The 19,231-nt window shown below is 37.3% G+C and overlaps 1 protein-coding gene across 3 annotated transcripts in view; it reads right to left on the bottom strand.

Annotated features, from left to right (window-relative positions):
• Nucleotides 1-231: 231 nt before the first annotated feature.
• Nucleotides 232-19,231, bottom strand: part of RAB3C (RAB3C, member RAS oncogene family) — a 301,875-nt gene continuing 282,875 nt past the window's right edge. For all 3 annotated transcript variants that reach the window (XM_049649503.1, XM_049649502.1, XM_049649501.1), the window contains exon 5: nt 232-663. In XM_049649503.1, coding sequence (XP_049505460.1) covers nt 476-663 — 188 coding nt within the window. In that variant the 3' untranslated portion in view covers nt 232-475. The remainder of the gene's footprint in view (nt 664-19,231) is intronic.

Here is a 19,231-nt window from a genome sequence, read left to right as displayed (position 1 = left end):
AAAAACAGACACATTTCCTGAACGGTAAACTAACCAGACCCATGACGGTCTCCTGAGATCTCCTCTTGTCCACACACACACAAACAATTCCTTGTTTATCATCCATACAAGTGAATTGCAAATTTGAACCCGTGGCACAAAAGTCAGTTGTAGTGAAATTACAGTCTGAGGTCCCAGCAGTAGCTTAATCTTGAGAAGAAATCTGAAACAAAAAGAGCCTACAAAGACAAGTAACAAATTACATGCAAATACCAGATGTTTATAGATGGATAGTCCTTACAAATTTGAGATCACATATTTGCCACATATTAACACAGGAAATCTCCCACAAATTGAATGCATGTATGAGCCACTGACATCAAAGATTTCCCTCAAATAATTATTAGGCAGTATAAATGAAGGTTAATCAACCATTTATAAATGCTGTTGGTTGGTGATCTGCCCCCCGCCCCGCAGAACTGCCTTTGTGGGGACATTAACAACCACAGTTGGGCTGTGGTGGAGGAGGGGTTTCCTTGAGTCTTGTGTTCTGCTTGGCGGCAGTGATGGCCGGATCTGTCTCCAAACTCTCTGACATTTTGTCACAGATGATATCCACAAGACGCTCAAATGTCTGCTTGACATTAATGTTATCCTTGGCACTTGTTTCAAAAAATTCAAACCCTGGAGGAAACAAAGAGAAACACAGCTTGGTCACTTTACACTTCTGCTGAAAACTAAATGGGACTTGATTATGGTTTTTGCTGCTTGATTGTGTGAGAGAGAAGAGGTGGGCCCAAGATGCAATTTGAACAAATGTTATCTTCTTGTATCAAATTCTTTTGTTCACGGCTGTGTTCCCATTTTTTTTTTTTTTTTTTTTTTTGCCCCCAGCACGGCTGAATGAACACCAACAAATCTCTTTGCAGAAGTTAGTAAGGGCAACATCGAGGATCTGCCACAACATGTCCTTCCAACTCCCGGCACCAGGTAGCTTCTCGAAAACTTCTCTAAGATGGATGTTATTTAGCATATCTTTCTTGTCCCATTTCAGATTCTATCAAAGTTTTTAACTTACATGTTTTCCTTAACCTACAATAGGGGCTACCAAACATCACCAGGGTCTGGTCTGACTCTGTGTCTGCCCTGCTGGGGCCCCAGGAAACGAGGGAGGGTGGGCTTTTGGTAAATTTTCAGCATCTAACTGGACACAAGGTGGCACTAAGGAGTCACTGGATTTCCCTTAAATGTGCTTCAACCTCCTTTCAGAAATTTTTGTGTCCTCTTAGCCCTTCACTGCTTTGTATACCATTGCATCTATCTATTGGTGCTGATTTTCCTAGGGCTTCTGTCATCTATCAGCAGCAGTGTTTTTACTGACCTCTGGGAAAGGACCTGATACATTCCCAAAGAGATGCCAGAATAGCCAGCAGGTACAAAAAAAGGTGGTGGCAGTTGGACACGTCTACCGATGTGTCACTGTACCTGGGCAGAAGCAGCCATAGTTGGCTGTTCTGTACACAATCTTAACACTCTATTGTTTGCCTTCACATTGCAGGGGCTCAGCTTGCCAGTTAGTTTCCATGACAACCTCCCCAGTCCATTCAGGGGACTTTGATTTAGGATGTATTGGGCTGGACACAAAAATGCTTTTCTAATCCATTCTGAATTTTACGCCCTATAAATCCTTCTGCTTACATCTGGCCCTATCTCAAAGGAGCCACATGGATTCAGAATGATTAAATCATTTGATTTCATCTCAGCTCCTGAGACCAAAGGAGGAAAAAAATAGACTAATATTTTACATCCATGTCTAAACACTTTAATAACCCAGAATACTTTTTAAAAGTAATATTGAAAGATAAAAAGAAATTCTCTGGAAAAACTTATAATTTAGTTATGACTATTTTTGAGCTTGAATTTCACTCATTATGTATTGTAAAAATACGATGTGATTAATTGTAGGATTGGATTTAGAGGAGCATGAGGAAGAACAGTATGGATCTAAACAATGTGTTTATTGCCAAGATGTAGGACTATATGCATCCTGTTGGGGATTTTCCCAGTGCTAAGTAAGGATGCTAAGATTCCACTGAACTTAGAGAAAAAAATCCCATAATTTGGCACAAAGGTTTTATGGACAGATTGAGTTCTCTCATGCTAATATTTAGTTTCCTTAAATAGTGGCATTTGGGAATACACTGGACTTGAAAGTCTCATAAAACAGTAATCTGTGTAAGCTTTTGTCAAATGTGATTCCTTTAATCTGGGCTTTGAGACACACCCTGATGCTGGTTTACAACTTGAACCTAAATCCCAAGAGCCAGAATTCTCTCAGGGGCTTGACCAGGAAAATAACACCATATTACAACAGTTTTCTATAGAAGAAGGTGCCAGGGTATGGTAAGTGGTAGATGCATTATCAGTCAGAAGATGGGAAATCTAGCCTCACCATCAAGTCGTGTTTTTGTCAGGTTACTTTTGACATTTGCCTTACTTAGTTACAGAGCTCGAAGGCTCAGAGTCACAAGGCTCAAAGGTGAAAATATATATAAAGTGCCAAGTGAACCCAACCCTGCTATGATAATAGTATTAAACAAATATTTGAATGGTTATCATATAACCCGTCCTATTCAAAGAACTTGATATATTGTACCTCCTTTCTTCCGGGAAGTAGGTGCTAGTATTGAAATAATTTCCTAGTAAGGAAACAGGCACAAATTTATCTAGTTCTTTGCCGAAACATTTATTTGCCCAGTTTATAATGGTAAAACTGGCTTTGAACTACTAACGTGGACACTCTCTTGCAACTTTTTGGTTTCAGCTGAATTGTGAATTCTATGCTAATCAATAACCATACTCTAAATCTAGTTAATTTTCTAATTCTTTCAATAGTGAAAGCTTATAGTGTAGACTGTGAAACAACTATCATAATGATTGGTACTCTGATACATTGTGCTACATAAGACTGATGGAGGTGGCCATCAGAAATAATCTGAGGCATACCTCAGAGATCTTGTCAGTTCAATTCCAGACCACTTCGCTAAAGTGAACATTGCAATAGAGCAAGCCAGATGAATTTTTTGGTTTCCCAGTGTATATGAGTTTATGTGTCAAAAATGTACATAATTCAAAAATACTTTAAAATTTCTAACCATCTGAGCTTTCAGTGAGTATTAATCTTTGTGCTGGTGGAGGGTCTTGCTTCGATGCTGATGGTGTGGGTGGCTGGCAAGACAACAATGACGTTTGCAGCAAAGATGGATTCTTGCTTTCACCAACAGCAGTGCATTGCTGTTGGATAACATTTTATGCAGAGAACTTACTTCAAAATTAGAATCCATTGTCTCAATGTTGTCATTTTCCATGCCCAGATCTATAAGGGGAATCACTATCTATGGAAGGCATAACCTTATAATATAGAAGGCTTGAAAGTAGCGTTGATTCTTTGATGTTGTGTAAGCAGGCATGAAAACATAACATAGGTAGGTGGAACAGGATAGATGGCTCAGAAACAAATCCAGGCATCTATGGCCAATTAATTGAAATAGTCCCACTAGTTTGCTTTTGAAGTCAGATTTTTTAATTTTTTTTAATCCTTATTTTTGGAGAGAGACAAACAGAGCAAGGGAAGGGCAGAGAGAGAGACTGAGACACAGAATCCGAAGCAGACTCCAAGCTGTCAACACAGAGCCCAACATGGGGCTCGAATTCATGAACCGCGAGATCATGACCTGAGCCGAAGTCAGACACCTAACTGAGCCACCCAGGTGCCCCTGAAATCAGATTTTTAAACTAAAAAGCTTCTGCATAGTGAAGGAAACCATCAACACAATTAAGAAAATATGTGCAAATCATAAATGTGACAAAGGATTATCTAAAATGTATAAAAAACTCCTACAACTGAGTAGCCAAAAAAAAAAAAAAAATCTGATTAAAAAATAGACCTGTTTCTAAAGAAGACCTATACATGGCAAACAGGTAAATGAAAAGGGAACACGTGTTGGGCCTTATTAGTCATTAGAAAAATGCAAAACAAAGCAACAGTAAGATAGTCATTTTGAAAGGTGAGAAGTGATAATCTTAAAAAGAAGTTCTGGTAAATAAGTCCAGAAAAGAGAATGCTTATGCACCATTGGTGTGAACTGGTGCAGCCACTCTGGAAAACAGAGGTTCCTCAAAAAATTAAAAATAGAATTGCTGGGTCATATGGTAATTCTAAGTGTCAACTGATAAATGGAAAAAGAAAATGGGGTCTATTATATATACACAGTGGAATATTATTTAACATTCAAAATGAAATCTTGCCATTTGTGTCAACAAGGATAGACCTTGTGGGCATTATAGTAAGTGAATTAAATCTGATGGAGAAAGAAATACCATATGATCTCACTTACATGTAGAATCTAAAACAACAACAGAAAAACAAACTGTCAGACACAAAGAACAGATGAGTGGTTGCCAGACATGGGGAGGATTAGAGGTGCATGAAACATCCCATTAGAAAGTAAAGTCAAGCATTCACTATCTTTAAACACCACTGATGGGAATGTATAATGATCCAGGTTTTTGGAAATACTCTGGAAGTCTTAACTTGTTAAACATAGTTACAGTATGACCCAGCAATTCTACCACTAGGTATATACCTGGAAGAAATAAAAACAAGTTTATATAAAAAGTTGTATACAAATGTTTACAGCCACAACTTCTAATAAACAACAAAAGAAACCAGCCCTAGTGTCTCATCCACTGATGGATCATCAAAGTGTAGTATATCCATATAATGGTTATCATTCAATCATAGAAAGTTTTTCTTGAAAACATTATGCTAAATAAGTATACATAAAGGACTACCATTGTAGGATTGCATTTATATGAAATGTCCAAAACTGGCAAATCTATAGAGACAGAAAGTAGGTTAGTGGTGACCTAGGGCTGGCATGGCAAGTTGAGGAAAGAGATAATGAATGCTAATGGCTGTGGGGTTTCTTTCTGGGGTGATGAAAATGTTTCAGTTTGATTACAGTAAAGTTGTACAACTCAGAATACACTAAGCCCCAGTGAATTGTACACTCTAAATGGGTCAATTTCATGAGGTAGGAATTACATTTCAATTATGCTGTTATACATATTTTTAAAATATGTGTTAAATCAGTGAAAATGTATGATGGCCATAAGAGATCTCTATCGAAATGATTTCCCATGTCCACCACTCTAGGTCCTAGAGAAATTTTCTTTTATAGGCAACAATGTATTAGTACATGTTAATGGCTATACCATGTTGTGAAATGTCATTTGTTTTCAAAAGATGTTCTGGGACAATGAGTCTCTTTCTCCACCCCCAGGAAAATCCTAACCACTATTTGGGGCACTTGGACGGTCTTCAACTTTACTTTGAAAGAATAATCAGAATTGCTATCATTTTTATAGAGGGTAAGCTGTTCCTACAACCATATTGCAATAAATCATTTTCATCTCATTATTAAAAATCTATGATTTGTGCTTAGTTTTGTATTCTCAAATTCCTAATAAGACTTTTGATTTCCGGATTCTTTTTTTTTTTTTTTTAATTTTTTTTTTCAACGTTTTTTATTTATTTTTGGGACAGAGAGAGACAGAGCATGAACGGGGGAGGGGCAGAGAGAGAGGGAGACACAGAATCGGAAACAGGCTCCAGGCTCCGAGCCATCAGCCCAGAGCCTGACGCGGGGCTCGAACTCACGGACCGCGAGATCGTGACCTGGCTCAAGTCGGACGCTTAACCGACTGCGCCACCCAGGCGCCCCTGATTTCCGGATTCTAATGGCAGTTCTGTGGAACTAGATGAACCAGGGTGGAAAAAAAGGTCATTTTGCTGCCAGCTGGGTGACATTAGGGCCAAAACTCTGGATTTCTGAGCAGCACAATGAGCTGGCAAGTGAGCTCTTTTTTCAGGAGGAGCAATCAATAAGAATTTGAATTTACTTGCCTCAAGAAGTGCTGGAGAAAGCCTTCCAAAGCTGAAGAGAACCGGAACTAAGCCAAAGATTCATATTGCTACAATAAGTACTCAAATATTCTAGTCTGAGTCCTCATCATTAGCCAGGCCTGACCAGATGGTAGCTTTCTCCTGCTTCATCTGGATTCTTATTATATATAACGGTTATTGTATGGCCTTCACAAATCATGGTGGATGTAGAAAAAGTTTGGTGCCTGCCTTTCCTACTCCCGACAGGAGTTTAACATTATCTGTAGGTGAGAGAAGCTCAGCTTTAGCAGTACAAAGGGTAGTGCTACAACTACAGTAGCCCATGCTAGGATTCATTCCTTTTGTGAAGAAAATCTACTTTATTAACTAACTCTACTGACATTCCCTCCTAGAAAGCACCAAAGTTAGTCAATAAGGTCGACAAGCCTGTCCACCCCTCCTCTAGTGAAGTGCCTTGATCCAAGGCACTTCCAAGTTTCCTCTAGATATGGCTGTGTATTACATTTGGCTACCAAACTGCTAAAAATTACATTTTGACCCAACTTAAAATTCTTATTTCTAGAGTGTCATCACTAAGATGGCAACATAGGTTATTCTTAACTTTGCTGCTCCTTCACAAGAACTAACAATTATTCATAGACAAGACACCTTTTGAGAATCCTAAAAGAAAGGGAAGAGGATGAACAGAGACCAACACACATAGCTAAAGAGAGAAAAACATGGTCACAGACATTAAACTTAAGGGGTGCCTGGGGGACTCGGTTGGGCATCTGACTTCAGTTCAGGTCATGATCTCATGGTTTATGAGTTTGAGCCCCGTGTTGGACTCTGTGCTGAGAGCTCGGAGCCTGATTCAGATTGTGTCTCCAACTCTCTCTGCCCCTCCCCAGCTCGTTCTCTCTCTCAAAAATAAACATTAAAAATAATTTAAACTTAAAATAGTAAGAGAGACAAGGAAGATGTATAAATATTCTATTACAAAAGGGTCACTCCAGGAAGGTATAACCATTGTAAATATTTATGTACCCAACATCAGAGCATCTAAATACATATATAATCTATTCTCAACAATTGATAGTTCTGCCAAACAGAGCAGATTAGAACACTACAGAATATATAGATCTTAACAGAATATTATTCTTCACAAGCACACATGATATATTTTCTATTATCGACCATATGTTAAGCCACAAAATGAGACCTAGCAAATTCAAGAAGACTGAAATCATATCAAATATCTTCTTTGACCACAATAGTATAAAGTAGAAACCAGTAACAAGAAGAATACTAGAAAAGTCATGAATACATGGAAATTAAACTGAACATAAAGGATCAAAGAAGAAGTTAAAGTGGAAGTAACAAGGCATCTTAAGACAACCAAAAATAAAAACACACCATACCAAAACTTAAGGGATGTACTAAAAGTAGTCATAAAGGGAAATTCATTGCAGTAAATGCACACATTGAGAAATAAGAAAACTTCCAAGTGAAACCAAGCCCAAGGTTAGCAATAAAGATTAGAACAGAAATAGAGAACAAGAAAATAATAGAAAAAGTTAACAAAATTAAAAACTTCCTCTTTTAAAAGAAGCAAAATTGACAACTCTTCAGACTAACCAAGGATAAAGCACCCAAATCAAAAACAGTGTAAAGTAATGAAGACATTACAGCTTCTACCACAAAAATACAAAGAATGTTAATAGGCTATTGTGAGCAACTATATGCCAACAAACTGGACAATGTAGAAGGAATTCTTTGGAACATGCAAACTACCAAGACTAAATCAGGAAGGACCTGCACACACCAACTACTAGAAAGGAAATGGGTTTTTCTTCATTTGAATCAGTAATCAAAAATATGCCAATACAGGATGGCTTCTCTGGTGAGTTTTACAAAACATTTGAAGAGTTAAGAGCAATCCTCCTCAAACTCTACCAAAAAATTGAGCAAGAGGGAACACTCCCAAAGTTATTTTATGAGGCCAGCATTACCTTAATACAAAAGCACAAGAAGGACACAACAACAAAAGGAAACTACAGGCCAACATCCCTCTAGTATATACATGCAAAATTCTCAATAAAATAGCAAATGCATTCAGCTCAACATTAAAATAATCACTGACCATGATAAAATAGTATATACCCCTGAGACAGGAGAATGGTTCAACAAAATTAATATATTAACACAATGAAAGAAAAAAAATAGGATCATCTCAAAAGATGCAGAAAAAACATTAGACAAAATTGAACACCCTTTCATGATAACACATTGATACGCTGAGGTACATTCCTTCCTGTATCTAAAGGCCACATAAGCCTACAGCTAACATCATACTCAGTGGTGAAAGACTGAAAGCCTTTATTTTGAGATCAGGAACAAGAAAACTGTTTCCACTCTCACCAATCTTATTCAACATAGTACCTCAAGTTCTAGACACAGCAATCAGACCAGAAGAAAATCCTGACTCCACCAAAACTGTTAGATTTAAATTCAGTAAACAATGAAAAATCAGTAGTATTCTATATAGGAATAAATTATCTTAGAAATAAAATGATCTAATTTACAATAGCATCAGAAACAATAAAACACATAAGAAATTTAAGGAAGTGTAAGAGCTCTCTTCTAAGAAAATGAAACAAATCAAAGAAAACACAAAGTAAAAGTATCCTATATTCATTAATTTTAAAAACATTGCTAGAATGTCAATAATACCAAAAGCAATCTATAGATTCAGTACAGGATAGATTCAGTATAAGATTCCAGTGGCATTTTTTACAGAGGTGGAAAAATGATTCTAAAATTTATATGTAATCACAAAAAATCCTGAATAAGCAAAGTCACCCTGAGAATAAAGAACAAAGCAGAAAACAGCACAATGATTTCAAATTATACTATAAAGCTATTATCTTCAAAACAGTATGTTTCTCACATAAAAACAGTCACAGAGAACAGTGGAACAGAACTGAGAAGCTCTTTAAAACACAAATATAATCAATTAGTATTTGACAAGGGAGCCAATACTCCATGGAGAAAAGACTGAAAAATATACTATACCACTCACAAAAATTAATTTGAAATGGATGAATGACTTAATTATAAGACCTCAAATTGTAAACCTCTTAGAGAAAACATGGGGGAAAAGTTCTTGACATGGGTCTCAGCAATGATTTTTTGGATATGACACCTACAGCACAAGCAACCTAAGCAAGAACAAACAAAACATCAAACTAAAAAGTTTCTGCACAGCTAACAATGAACACAATGAAAATCCAATCTATCGAATGGGAAAAAATATGTTTATAAATCGTATCTGATAGGGGGCTAATACACAAAATATACAAAGAACTCAAAGTTCAAAAGCGAAAAGACAATCTGATTAAAAGGTAGAGAACAACTCAAAAAGATATTTGTTTGAAGAAGATATATGAGTGGCCAACTGATACAAGAAATTATGCTCAACATCATCAATCACTTATGGAAATGCAAATGAATTCTACAGTGAGGTATCCCCTCACACCTGTTAGAGTTGGTAGATCAGAAAGATAAGAATTAACAAATGCTGGTTAGAATGTGGATAAAAAGGAACGCTTGTACACTGTTATTGTTGGTGGGAATGCAAATGAGTGCAGCCATATGGAAAACAATATGGGGGCTCCCCCCAAAATTAAAAATAGAATTACTATATGATCCAGCAATTTCATTTCTAGATATTTATTTGAAGAAAACAAAAACACTAATTTGAAAATATGGATATACCTCCATGTTTATTGCAGCATTATTTACAATAGCCAACACATGGAACAACCTAATTATCCATCTGTGGATCATGGATAAAGAAGTGGTGGTGGTGGTGTGTGTGTGTGTGTGTGTGTGTAATATTATCCAACGATCAGCAATGAAGAAATCCTGCCATTTGAGGCAACATGGCTGGACCTTGAAGACATGATGCTATGAGAGGAGTTACAAAGACAGGAAAGTAGGGGGACCCTGGGCTTTCCTCGATCCTCAAACACAGTGGTATTGAGGTCAGATCATTTGAAACACCTAGGATATTGACTTGCAGAGTGGCAGAAGAATTTCCACAGTTGGAGTGAGATAGCATGGTACCTGTGAAGTGTGTGGAAGTGAATTAGAGAAGAGAAAAATGGCGGTGCTGTGGAGGGGTAGGGATCCCCTGCCATAGACAGACAAAAGGCAGAGAAAGAGAGAGGGGTTGAGAACAGTGGCATTTAGTTTCCAGGAGAGGAAAACCTCTCTGGACCATGGACTGGGGAACAAAAAGTACTGGGTGTCACAGGGTATTTTTTGCAAACAGTGTTTAGAGGTCAAGCTCTAATGTTTTGTAAGTACTTGACTTTCCTTGGAGTGGAGCTGTGGTGCTCCTGGGGTAGGGGGAGCTGGCTCCAGGGTACATAGTGTGGTGTAGAGATCTCTAGGTGTGTTGGGAAAGAACATTCCCCTTCCTGGAGTACTTTTGGAACAGGGTGTATTGCCTCTCCAAGGACAAAAGACCATGTAATCACCAGCAAAATGACTTTCATCACCAGGGAGACAGAGATGCACCCAGAGGGAATATAAAATTTGCTTCTTTTAGCGGTGCTACACCAAACATTCTTCACACCACGCAAGTGTGGGACTGGTTTTCTGGAACAAACGATTTCAGACACAGCATGGAGAGTCTCTACTCTGGAGTATGTGGGTAGATCCTTGCAGTGCTGGGTCCTTTAAGACTTTGGGTTTTGAATCCCAGTCACATGTCCAAAAAAAAGTGCAGGAGTGTTGTGGCACAGGGTGAGCTGACTGTCCATGCTATTGAGGGCTCCCTGAATAGCGGGGGTGTTAGATACCCAGTAGGGATGAGAGATTGAGGTGGTGCCATTCCCCCCACCCATGCCAACATGGTGGGACTACAGAGAGCAATACAGCAACCCCTAGCAGAGGCAGAACCCATATATACCAAACCGCACCCCTCTGTGCCTGGCAATTGCTTATTTACTGGGGCAAGACAGACTCTGAGCCAACACAGCAGGCCTCTCCTCCAGAAGATCAGCATAGCCAGCACCTGGGATACATTAAGTATACTAAAAGTCGAGTGATTCACAACAACACCTGCACCTGTTCTGGTAGGAATAGGCTTACTATTTTTTCCTTTTGGAATCAGGCTCATAGTTTCTTGGGTTTTGCATTTCCCTTTTTTTTTTTTTTTTTTGATCAGACATTTCCCTCCTTTTTCCAGGCTTATTTCAACAAAAAAATCAAAGCACATCTAGTTAAAGATCCAAATACTCTCCACTGCAAACAAGGATGAACTCTGCAAATGACTGACCAGTGGCAAAGAGCAGACAATATGCAAGAACAGAGTGCATACAGCCTACACCAGAAACATTCTGAGAAGTGCCAGTCCTTAGAGAATGTATGACCCCTTTTAAATATAGCATTACTCTCAGGTGCAGGAAACAACATTATTTTAAAACAAGCAAAAGACAGAAACTTAACCAAAAGGACAAGAGAAAGAATTCTCCCCAAAAGAAGGTTGAGAAAATGTAACAGCCATGGACTTGCTCAAAACAGATATAAGCACTATATCTGAACAAGAATTCAGAATAGCAGCCAAATGACCATTGGTTGGGCTTGAAAACAGCACAGAAGATGTGTGAAGAATCCTTGCTGCAGAGATCAAAGACCTAAAAACAAATCAGGAAAGTTGAATCAACCACAAGAAAAAAAAAAAAAAAGGAAAGCCCTCAAATACTTGGGGGTTAAAGAACATCCTAGTAAAGAATGAATGGGTTCACCAGGAAATTAAAGAAAATATTCAAAAATACATGGAAGCCAATGAAAATGAAAACACAACAGTCCAAAACATTTGCTATGCAGCAAAGGCAGTCCTAAGAGGAAAGTACATAGCACTTCAGACCTATCTCAAGAAGCAAGAAAGGTCCCAAATACGCAACTTAACCTTACACCTAAAGGAGCTAGAAAAGGAGCAGCAAATAAAACCTAAAGCTAGCAGAAGAAGGGAAATAGTAAAGATCAGAGCAGAAATAAATAATATATAAACAACAAAAACCAGTAGAAGAGATCAATGAAACTAAATGCTGGTTCTTTTAAAGAACCAAAAAAAAATTGATCAACTCCCAGCAAGACTTATCAAAAAGAAAGGAGAGAAAACCCAAATAGATAAAATCACGAATGAAAGAGGACAGATCACAGTAATATCACAAAAAATGCAAACACTTACAAAACTATGGGCAAACTGAAAGAAATAGACAAATTCTTCGGCACTCACACACTACTAAAACTGAAATGAGAAGAGAGAAAATTTGAACAGGCCCATAACCAGCAAAGAAATTAAATCAGTCATCAAAAAATCTCCTAACAGAAGTCCTGGACCAGATGGCTTCCCCAGGGGAATTCTACCAGACATTTAAAGAAGAATTAGTATTTACTCTTCACAGACTGTTCCAAAAAATAAAAATGGAAGAAAAGCTTCTAAACTCACTCTATGAAGCCAGCATTACCTAATTCCAAAACCAGACAAAGACTCCACTAAAAAGGAGAATTACAGGCCAATATCTCTGATGAACCTGGAAATGGAAAATTCTCAATAAGGTACTAGTAAATCAAATTCAACAGTACATTAAAAGAATTAATCAAGTGGGATTTATTCCTGGGCTGCAGAACTGGTTCAGTATTCACAAATCAACGTGATAGACCACGTTACTAAAAAAAAAAAAAAAAAAAAAGGATAAAAACCATATGATTCTCTCAATAGACACACAAAACCAGCATTGACAAAACAGAGCATCCTTTCTTGATAAAAACCCTCAACAAAGTAGGTATAGACGCAACATTCCTCAACATCATAAAGGTCATATATGAAAGGTCCACAGCTAATATCCTCAGTGGAGAAAGACTGAGAGCTTTACCCCTAAGGTCAGGAACACAACAAGGATGTCCAATCTCACCACTGTTGTTCAACATAGGACTAAAAGTCCCATCCTCAGCAATCAGACAACAAAGAGAAATAAAAGGCATCCAAATTGGCAAAGAGGAAGTCAAACTTTCATTTTTTTGCAGATGACATGATACTCTACATGGAAAACCGAAATAGTCCATCAAAAAAACTGGTAGAACTGATAAGTGAATTCAGCAAAGTTTCAGGATATAAAAGTAATATAAAGAAAATGGTTGCGTTTCTATACACCAATAATGAAGCAGCAGAAATATCAAGGAATTGATCCTATTTACAATTGCACCAAAAACCATAAGATACCTAGAAATAAACCTAGGGGAGGTAAGGGATCTATAGGTGAACTACAGAAAGCTTATAAAGGAAACTGAAGAAGACACAAACAAATGGGTAAATATTCCATGCTCATGGATTGGAAGAATAAATATTGTTAAAATGTCTGCACTACCCAAAGAAATCTACATATTCACTATAATTCATATCAAAAAAACACCAGCATTCTTCACAGAGCTGGAGAAAACAATCCTAAAATTTGTATGGAAACAGAAAAGATGGTGAATAGCTAAAATAATGTTGAAAAAAGAAGACCAAAGCTGGAGGCATCACAATTCTGGACTTTAAGCTATATTACAAAGCTGTAATCATCAAGGGAGTATGGTACAAAAACATAGATCAATGGAACAGAACAGTGAACCCAGAAATGGATCCACAAATATATGGCCAACTAATCTTCGACAAACCAGGAAAGAGTACCCAATGGAAAAAATACAGCCTCTTTGGCAAATTTTGCTGGAAAAACAGGACAGTGACATGCAGCAGAATGAAACTGGACCACTTTCTTACACCATCTACAAAAAAAATTCAGAATGGATGTAAGACCTAAATATGAGATAGGAAACCATCAACATCTTATATGAAGGAGAAGACAGCAAACTTTTTGACCTCGGCCACAGCAACTTCTTACTAGACATGTCTCCAGTGACAAGGAAAATAAAAATGAACTATTGGGACCTTGTCAAGATAAAAAGCTTCTACACAGTGAAGGAAACAGTCAACAAAACTAAAAGGCAACTGATGAAATGGGAGAAGTATTTGCAAATGACATACCAGATAAAGGGTTAGTATCCAAAATCTATATAGAACTTATCAGACTCAACACCCAAAAAACAAGTAATCCAGTGAAGAAATGGGCAAAAGACATGAATAGACATTTCTCCAAAGAAGACATCCAGATGGCCAAATGACACATGAAAAAATGCTCAACATCACTCATCATCAGGGAAATACAAATCAAAACCACAATGAGATACCACATCACTCCTGTTAGAATGGTTAAAAATGAACAACTCAGGAAACAACAGATGTTGGCAAGAATGCAAAGAAAGGGGAGCCCTTTTCACTGTTGGTAGGAATATAAACTGGTACAGCCACTCTGGAAAACAGCATGGAAGTTCCTCATAAAATTAAAAATAGAGCTACAGTATGACCCAGAAATTGCACTACTAGGTATTTACCCAAAGGATACAAAATCTTAATTCGAAGGGACACATGTAACTTAATGTTTATAGCAGGGCTATCAACAATAGCCAAATTATGGAAGAGCCCACTGTTCATCAACAGATGAATGGATAAAGATGTGGTATACACACACACACACACACACACACACACACACACACACACACTGGAATACTACTCAGCAATCAAAAAGAATAAAATCTTGCCATTTATAACAATGTGGATGGCACTAGAGTGTATTATGCTAAGAGAAATATGTCAGGGAGAAAAAGACAATATATGATTTAACTCATATGTGGAGTTTAATAAACACAGCAGATGAACACTGGGGAAAGGAAGGAAAAATAAGATAAAAACAGAGACAGAAGCAAACCATAAAAGACTCTTAAATACAGAGAAACTGAGGGTTGCTGGAGGGGGAGGTGAGTGGGGGGAAGGGTTAAATGGGTGATGGGCATTAAGAATGGCACTTGTTGGGATGAGCCTTGGGTGTTACATACAAATGGTGAATCACTGGGTCCTACTCCTGAAACCAATACTATACTGTATGTTAAGTAACTTGTCTTTAAATAAATATATAATTCAATAAAAGACATAATGCTTAATGAAAAAAAATTCTGTATGATCTCACTTATATGTACAATTTGAAACAAAAACTCACAGAAAAAGTGATCACCTTTGTGTTTACTAGAAGTGGTAGATGGGTAAGGGGGAATTGGATGGAAGTGATAGAAACATAAACTATTTATGAGACAGATAAGTACTAGGGATGACATACATAACCTGATGGTGACAGTTAATAACAATCATGTTTCAGAGAGCAGTTTTACAAGAGTATACCTGAAGAGGTCTCATCACAGGATAAGTTTTTGCTTTTTTTACTTTTTATGTATGACATGGTGGATGTTCACTCAACTTTTTGTGGTAATCACTTCACCATATATATAACTCAAATGTTGTGCACTTTAAACTTAGTGCTCGGGACACCTGGGTGGCTCAGTTGGTTTAAGCGTACAACTTCAGCCTGGGTTAAGATCTCATGGTTCATGGGTTGGGGCCCTGCGTTGGGCTCTGTGCTGATGGCTCAGAGCCTGGAGGCTGCTTCAGATTCTGTGTCTCCCTCTCTGTCTGCCGTTCACTGGCTCACTCTCTCTCTCTCAAAAATAAATAAATAAAAAACATTTAAAAAACCCATTTAAAATAAACTTAGTGCTCAATGTCAATTATGTCTCAAAAAAAAAAAAAAAAACCTGGAAAAACATTTATAATTTCCAGTGGTTAAAAATTAGCCAAAAGAGTGGAGAACGGTAATGACATTCTTTTCCCTTTGATTTACAACTAACTGGATATCCATGACCATACAAAAGTGCCACCACACAGCACACCAGGAAGCCTCCACCTTGCCTGCCACAAAATCCATCCATCTGTATACCTGAAAGTGGGTGGACTTTATCTCAAAGGAGTCTATAGAGCCAGGGGAGGGCAGCACTCCCCTAGATACTTTTACTGGCAGAGGAGATAGAGGGTGAAGACACTGCGTGAGAATATGTCCACCTCTGCCTGCTCTAACTGAAGGGACCTACTGCTCTCTCCCAGGAGAGCATGCAGTGACTGATGGGGAAGGAAAGCAAAGTGAAGACAAAGAGAACTGAAATAAAGCATCTCCTAGTGTTTGCCCTAGGATTCTGGCAAAAGGACTGCCCATGGACCTCTAGGAACACCCATATAATCTGCCAGCACCCTTTTTGTTTTGTTTTGTTTCTCCACCAGCATCTTTATTTCATTTTTTTATGTGCACACTCCCAACCTTAACTGCCAGTCCATTCTGGTAAGAGAAACTAAAAACCTGTGCTATAGTGCCACCTTCTGGACAATGAAACAAAACAAAAATGATAATTTTTTATGTAAAGTGCTGCTACTGCTGCATTCAAAGTAGTAAACACCTTTCTTATTTAGGTTGGCAGAAATGTGCTACCAAAAAAAAAAAATAACAATTCTCCAGCATCCCACACCAAAGGTATGGACTATTGAAGTATAACTAATAGTTCAAAAAAGCTGTTATGAAGTATTTCAACAACCCACAAGAGAACTCAGAAAGGTGGCATAGTGATCTCATAAGTGAGATTACAGAAGAGACAGAGTACTTTTCCAAAGAAATTGAAAGTCTAAAAGCAACCCAAGAGAAATGCTGGAGCTGAAGAACTGGATAAATGAAGAAAGTATTACAAAGGGTTGCAAGCTGAATAGATCAGATGAAAGTGAGCTTAAGAATAGGAATTAGAAATGATTCAGGTGTTAGAGGAAAGAGCCTTGAGATGTAAAAAATGAAGAAACCCCATGACAACTTTGAGACTCCATGAGAAAAACCAACTTAAGGGGTACCTGGGTGGCTTAGTCGGTTGAGCATCCGACTTCAGCTCAGGTCACAATCTCACGGCTAATGGGTTCGAGCCCCACATGGGGCTCTGTGCTGACAGCTGAGAGCCTAGAGCCTGCTTCAGATTCTGTGTCTCCCTCTGTCTCTGCCCCTCCCCTGCTCACACACTCTCTCTCTTAAAAATAAATAAACATTAAAAAGATTTTAAAAAGAAAAGCCAACTCAAGAATAACAGGTATACCAAAAGCAGAAAAGATGTAGAAGGCGGCAAAGATCTTCCCAAACCTGGGAAGGAATTGTGTAAGAAGCCAAAAGAACACTTTAGTATCTCAAGACAAAAATATCTTCTCCAAAACAGATTATATTAAAACTGTAAGTCAGTTATAAAGAATTTTAAAAAGCCAGGGAAACAAAGTAACCTGCAAAGGGACCCCCATTAGGCTAACAGCAAATTTCACAGCAGAAACTCTACAGGCCAGGAGACAGTGGAATGGCATATTCAAACTTGTAAAAGATAAAAAATTTTCAAGTAACAATATCTAGCAAAATTATCTCTCAGGTAAATGGGAAACAAAGGCTTCCACACACAAACAAAAGCTGAGGGAGGTCAACACCATTAGAACTGTCTTGTAAGAAATGTTGAAAGGAGCTCTTAAAGCTGAAACAAAAAGAAAAAACACATACAACTCTGGTTAAGGTGACAGATGGTCAGAATTAGAAAACTGTATTTTTTAGAAAGGTATATTACATAGGAATAGCATAAAGATTAAAGGAGCATTGATAATAACTATACCTACTACAAGTTGATAATAAAGTAAGCATTAAAATTGGTAATTTGTGACATCAAAACTATAAAAGGGGGGGAATAAAAGGATTGAACCTTTACAGGTGAAAGAAGAAAAACTGCTATGGGCAGAAAAAGGGTTGTTATCCTGTGATATGTTACATGGGAACTTCATGATAACCGCAAAACAAAAACCTAGAGCAGAGACACAAACATAATAAAAATAAGAGATTGAGCAAATCACCATGGGAAATCACCAAGGTTTACAGAAACAGAAGGGGAAAAAATGAAAAAAATAAGCACAAAGCGAAAGAGAAAATGTCAATAGTAAATCTTATACACATCAATAATGACCCTAAATGCAAATGGCTTTAACTCACCAATCAAAAGGCACAAGGTGGCGGGATGGAGAAAAAACAAGACCCAAAATATGCTGTAGGAACGTGTTTCAGTCTAAAGAGACATAAAGGCTAAAAGGGAAAGGATGGAAATTGATATTTTAAGCAAAGAGAAGCCAAAAAAAAGAAAAGAAAAAAAAAAAACAGGCACAGCCATACTGACAGCAGACAAAATAGACTTGATGCCAAAAAAACAAGAGACAAAGGAGGTCATTATATAACTACAAAAGGGTCAATACATTAAAAAGATGAAATAATCATAAATATGTATGCTTCCAACACCTGAGCACCAAAAATATATTAAGCAAATACTAACAGGTCTTAAGGGAGAAATAGACAGCAATACAATAGTACTAGGGGACTTTAATACCTGTCAGCAAGGGATAGATCACTCAGACAGAAAATCAACATGAAAACACTGGAATGAACCACACATGACAACAAATAGACTTAACAAACACAGAACATTGCATCTAAAAAAAAAAAAAAAGAATACACATTCTTAACTGCACATGGATTATTCTCTATTCTCCAGGATAGAGTATGTGATAGGCCACAACATAATTATTAGCAAATTTAAGACAACCAAAATCCTAACTACTGTCATTTCTGATCACAATTAGTATGAAAAAAATCCGCAAGAGTAAAAGAATAGCCACATAAATGTGAAAACTAAACACCACACTGAAAAAAAAATGTCATGGGTCACAGAAGAAAACAAAAGGAAATAAAAAATTATGTTCAAACAAAAATGAAAATAACTTATCAAATCTTGTGAGATGCCACAAAACCAGTTCTGAGGGAAAAGTTTGTATCTATACACACCTATTAAGAAGTTAAAAATTTTAAATACACAACCTAGTTTTACACCTCAAGAACTAGAAAAATAAGTACAGATTGATGTCAAAATTAGCAGAAGGAAGGAAATAATAAAAATCACAGTGGAAATAAAGGAAACAGAGACCAGAAAAACAGTAAAAGGATCAATAAAACTAAGAACTGGCTTTTCAAAAAGATAAAACTGACAAAATTTTAGCTAGACTAAGAAAGAAGACTTGAAGTCAGACATAAAAGGAGACATTACAACTAATATTCCAGAAATACAAAGAATTTTGAGAGACTACTACAAAAAAATTATATGCCAACAAATTACCTAACCAAGAAATGAATGTATTTCTAAAAATACACAACCTACAATGATTGAATCAGGAAGAAACACGAAATCTGAACAAAT

This window comes from Panthera uncia (genome assembly GCF_023721935.1).
Source record: "Panthera uncia isolate 11264 chromosome A1 unlocalized genomic scaffold, Puncia_PCG_1.0 HiC_scaffold_17, whole genome shotgun sequence".
NCBI lineage: Eukaryota > Metazoa > Chordata > Mammalia > Carnivora > Felidae > Panthera > Panthera uncia.
The sequence above is the reverse complement of the archived record's forward strand: the minus strand, read 5'-3'. Positions and strand labels throughout refer to the sequence as shown.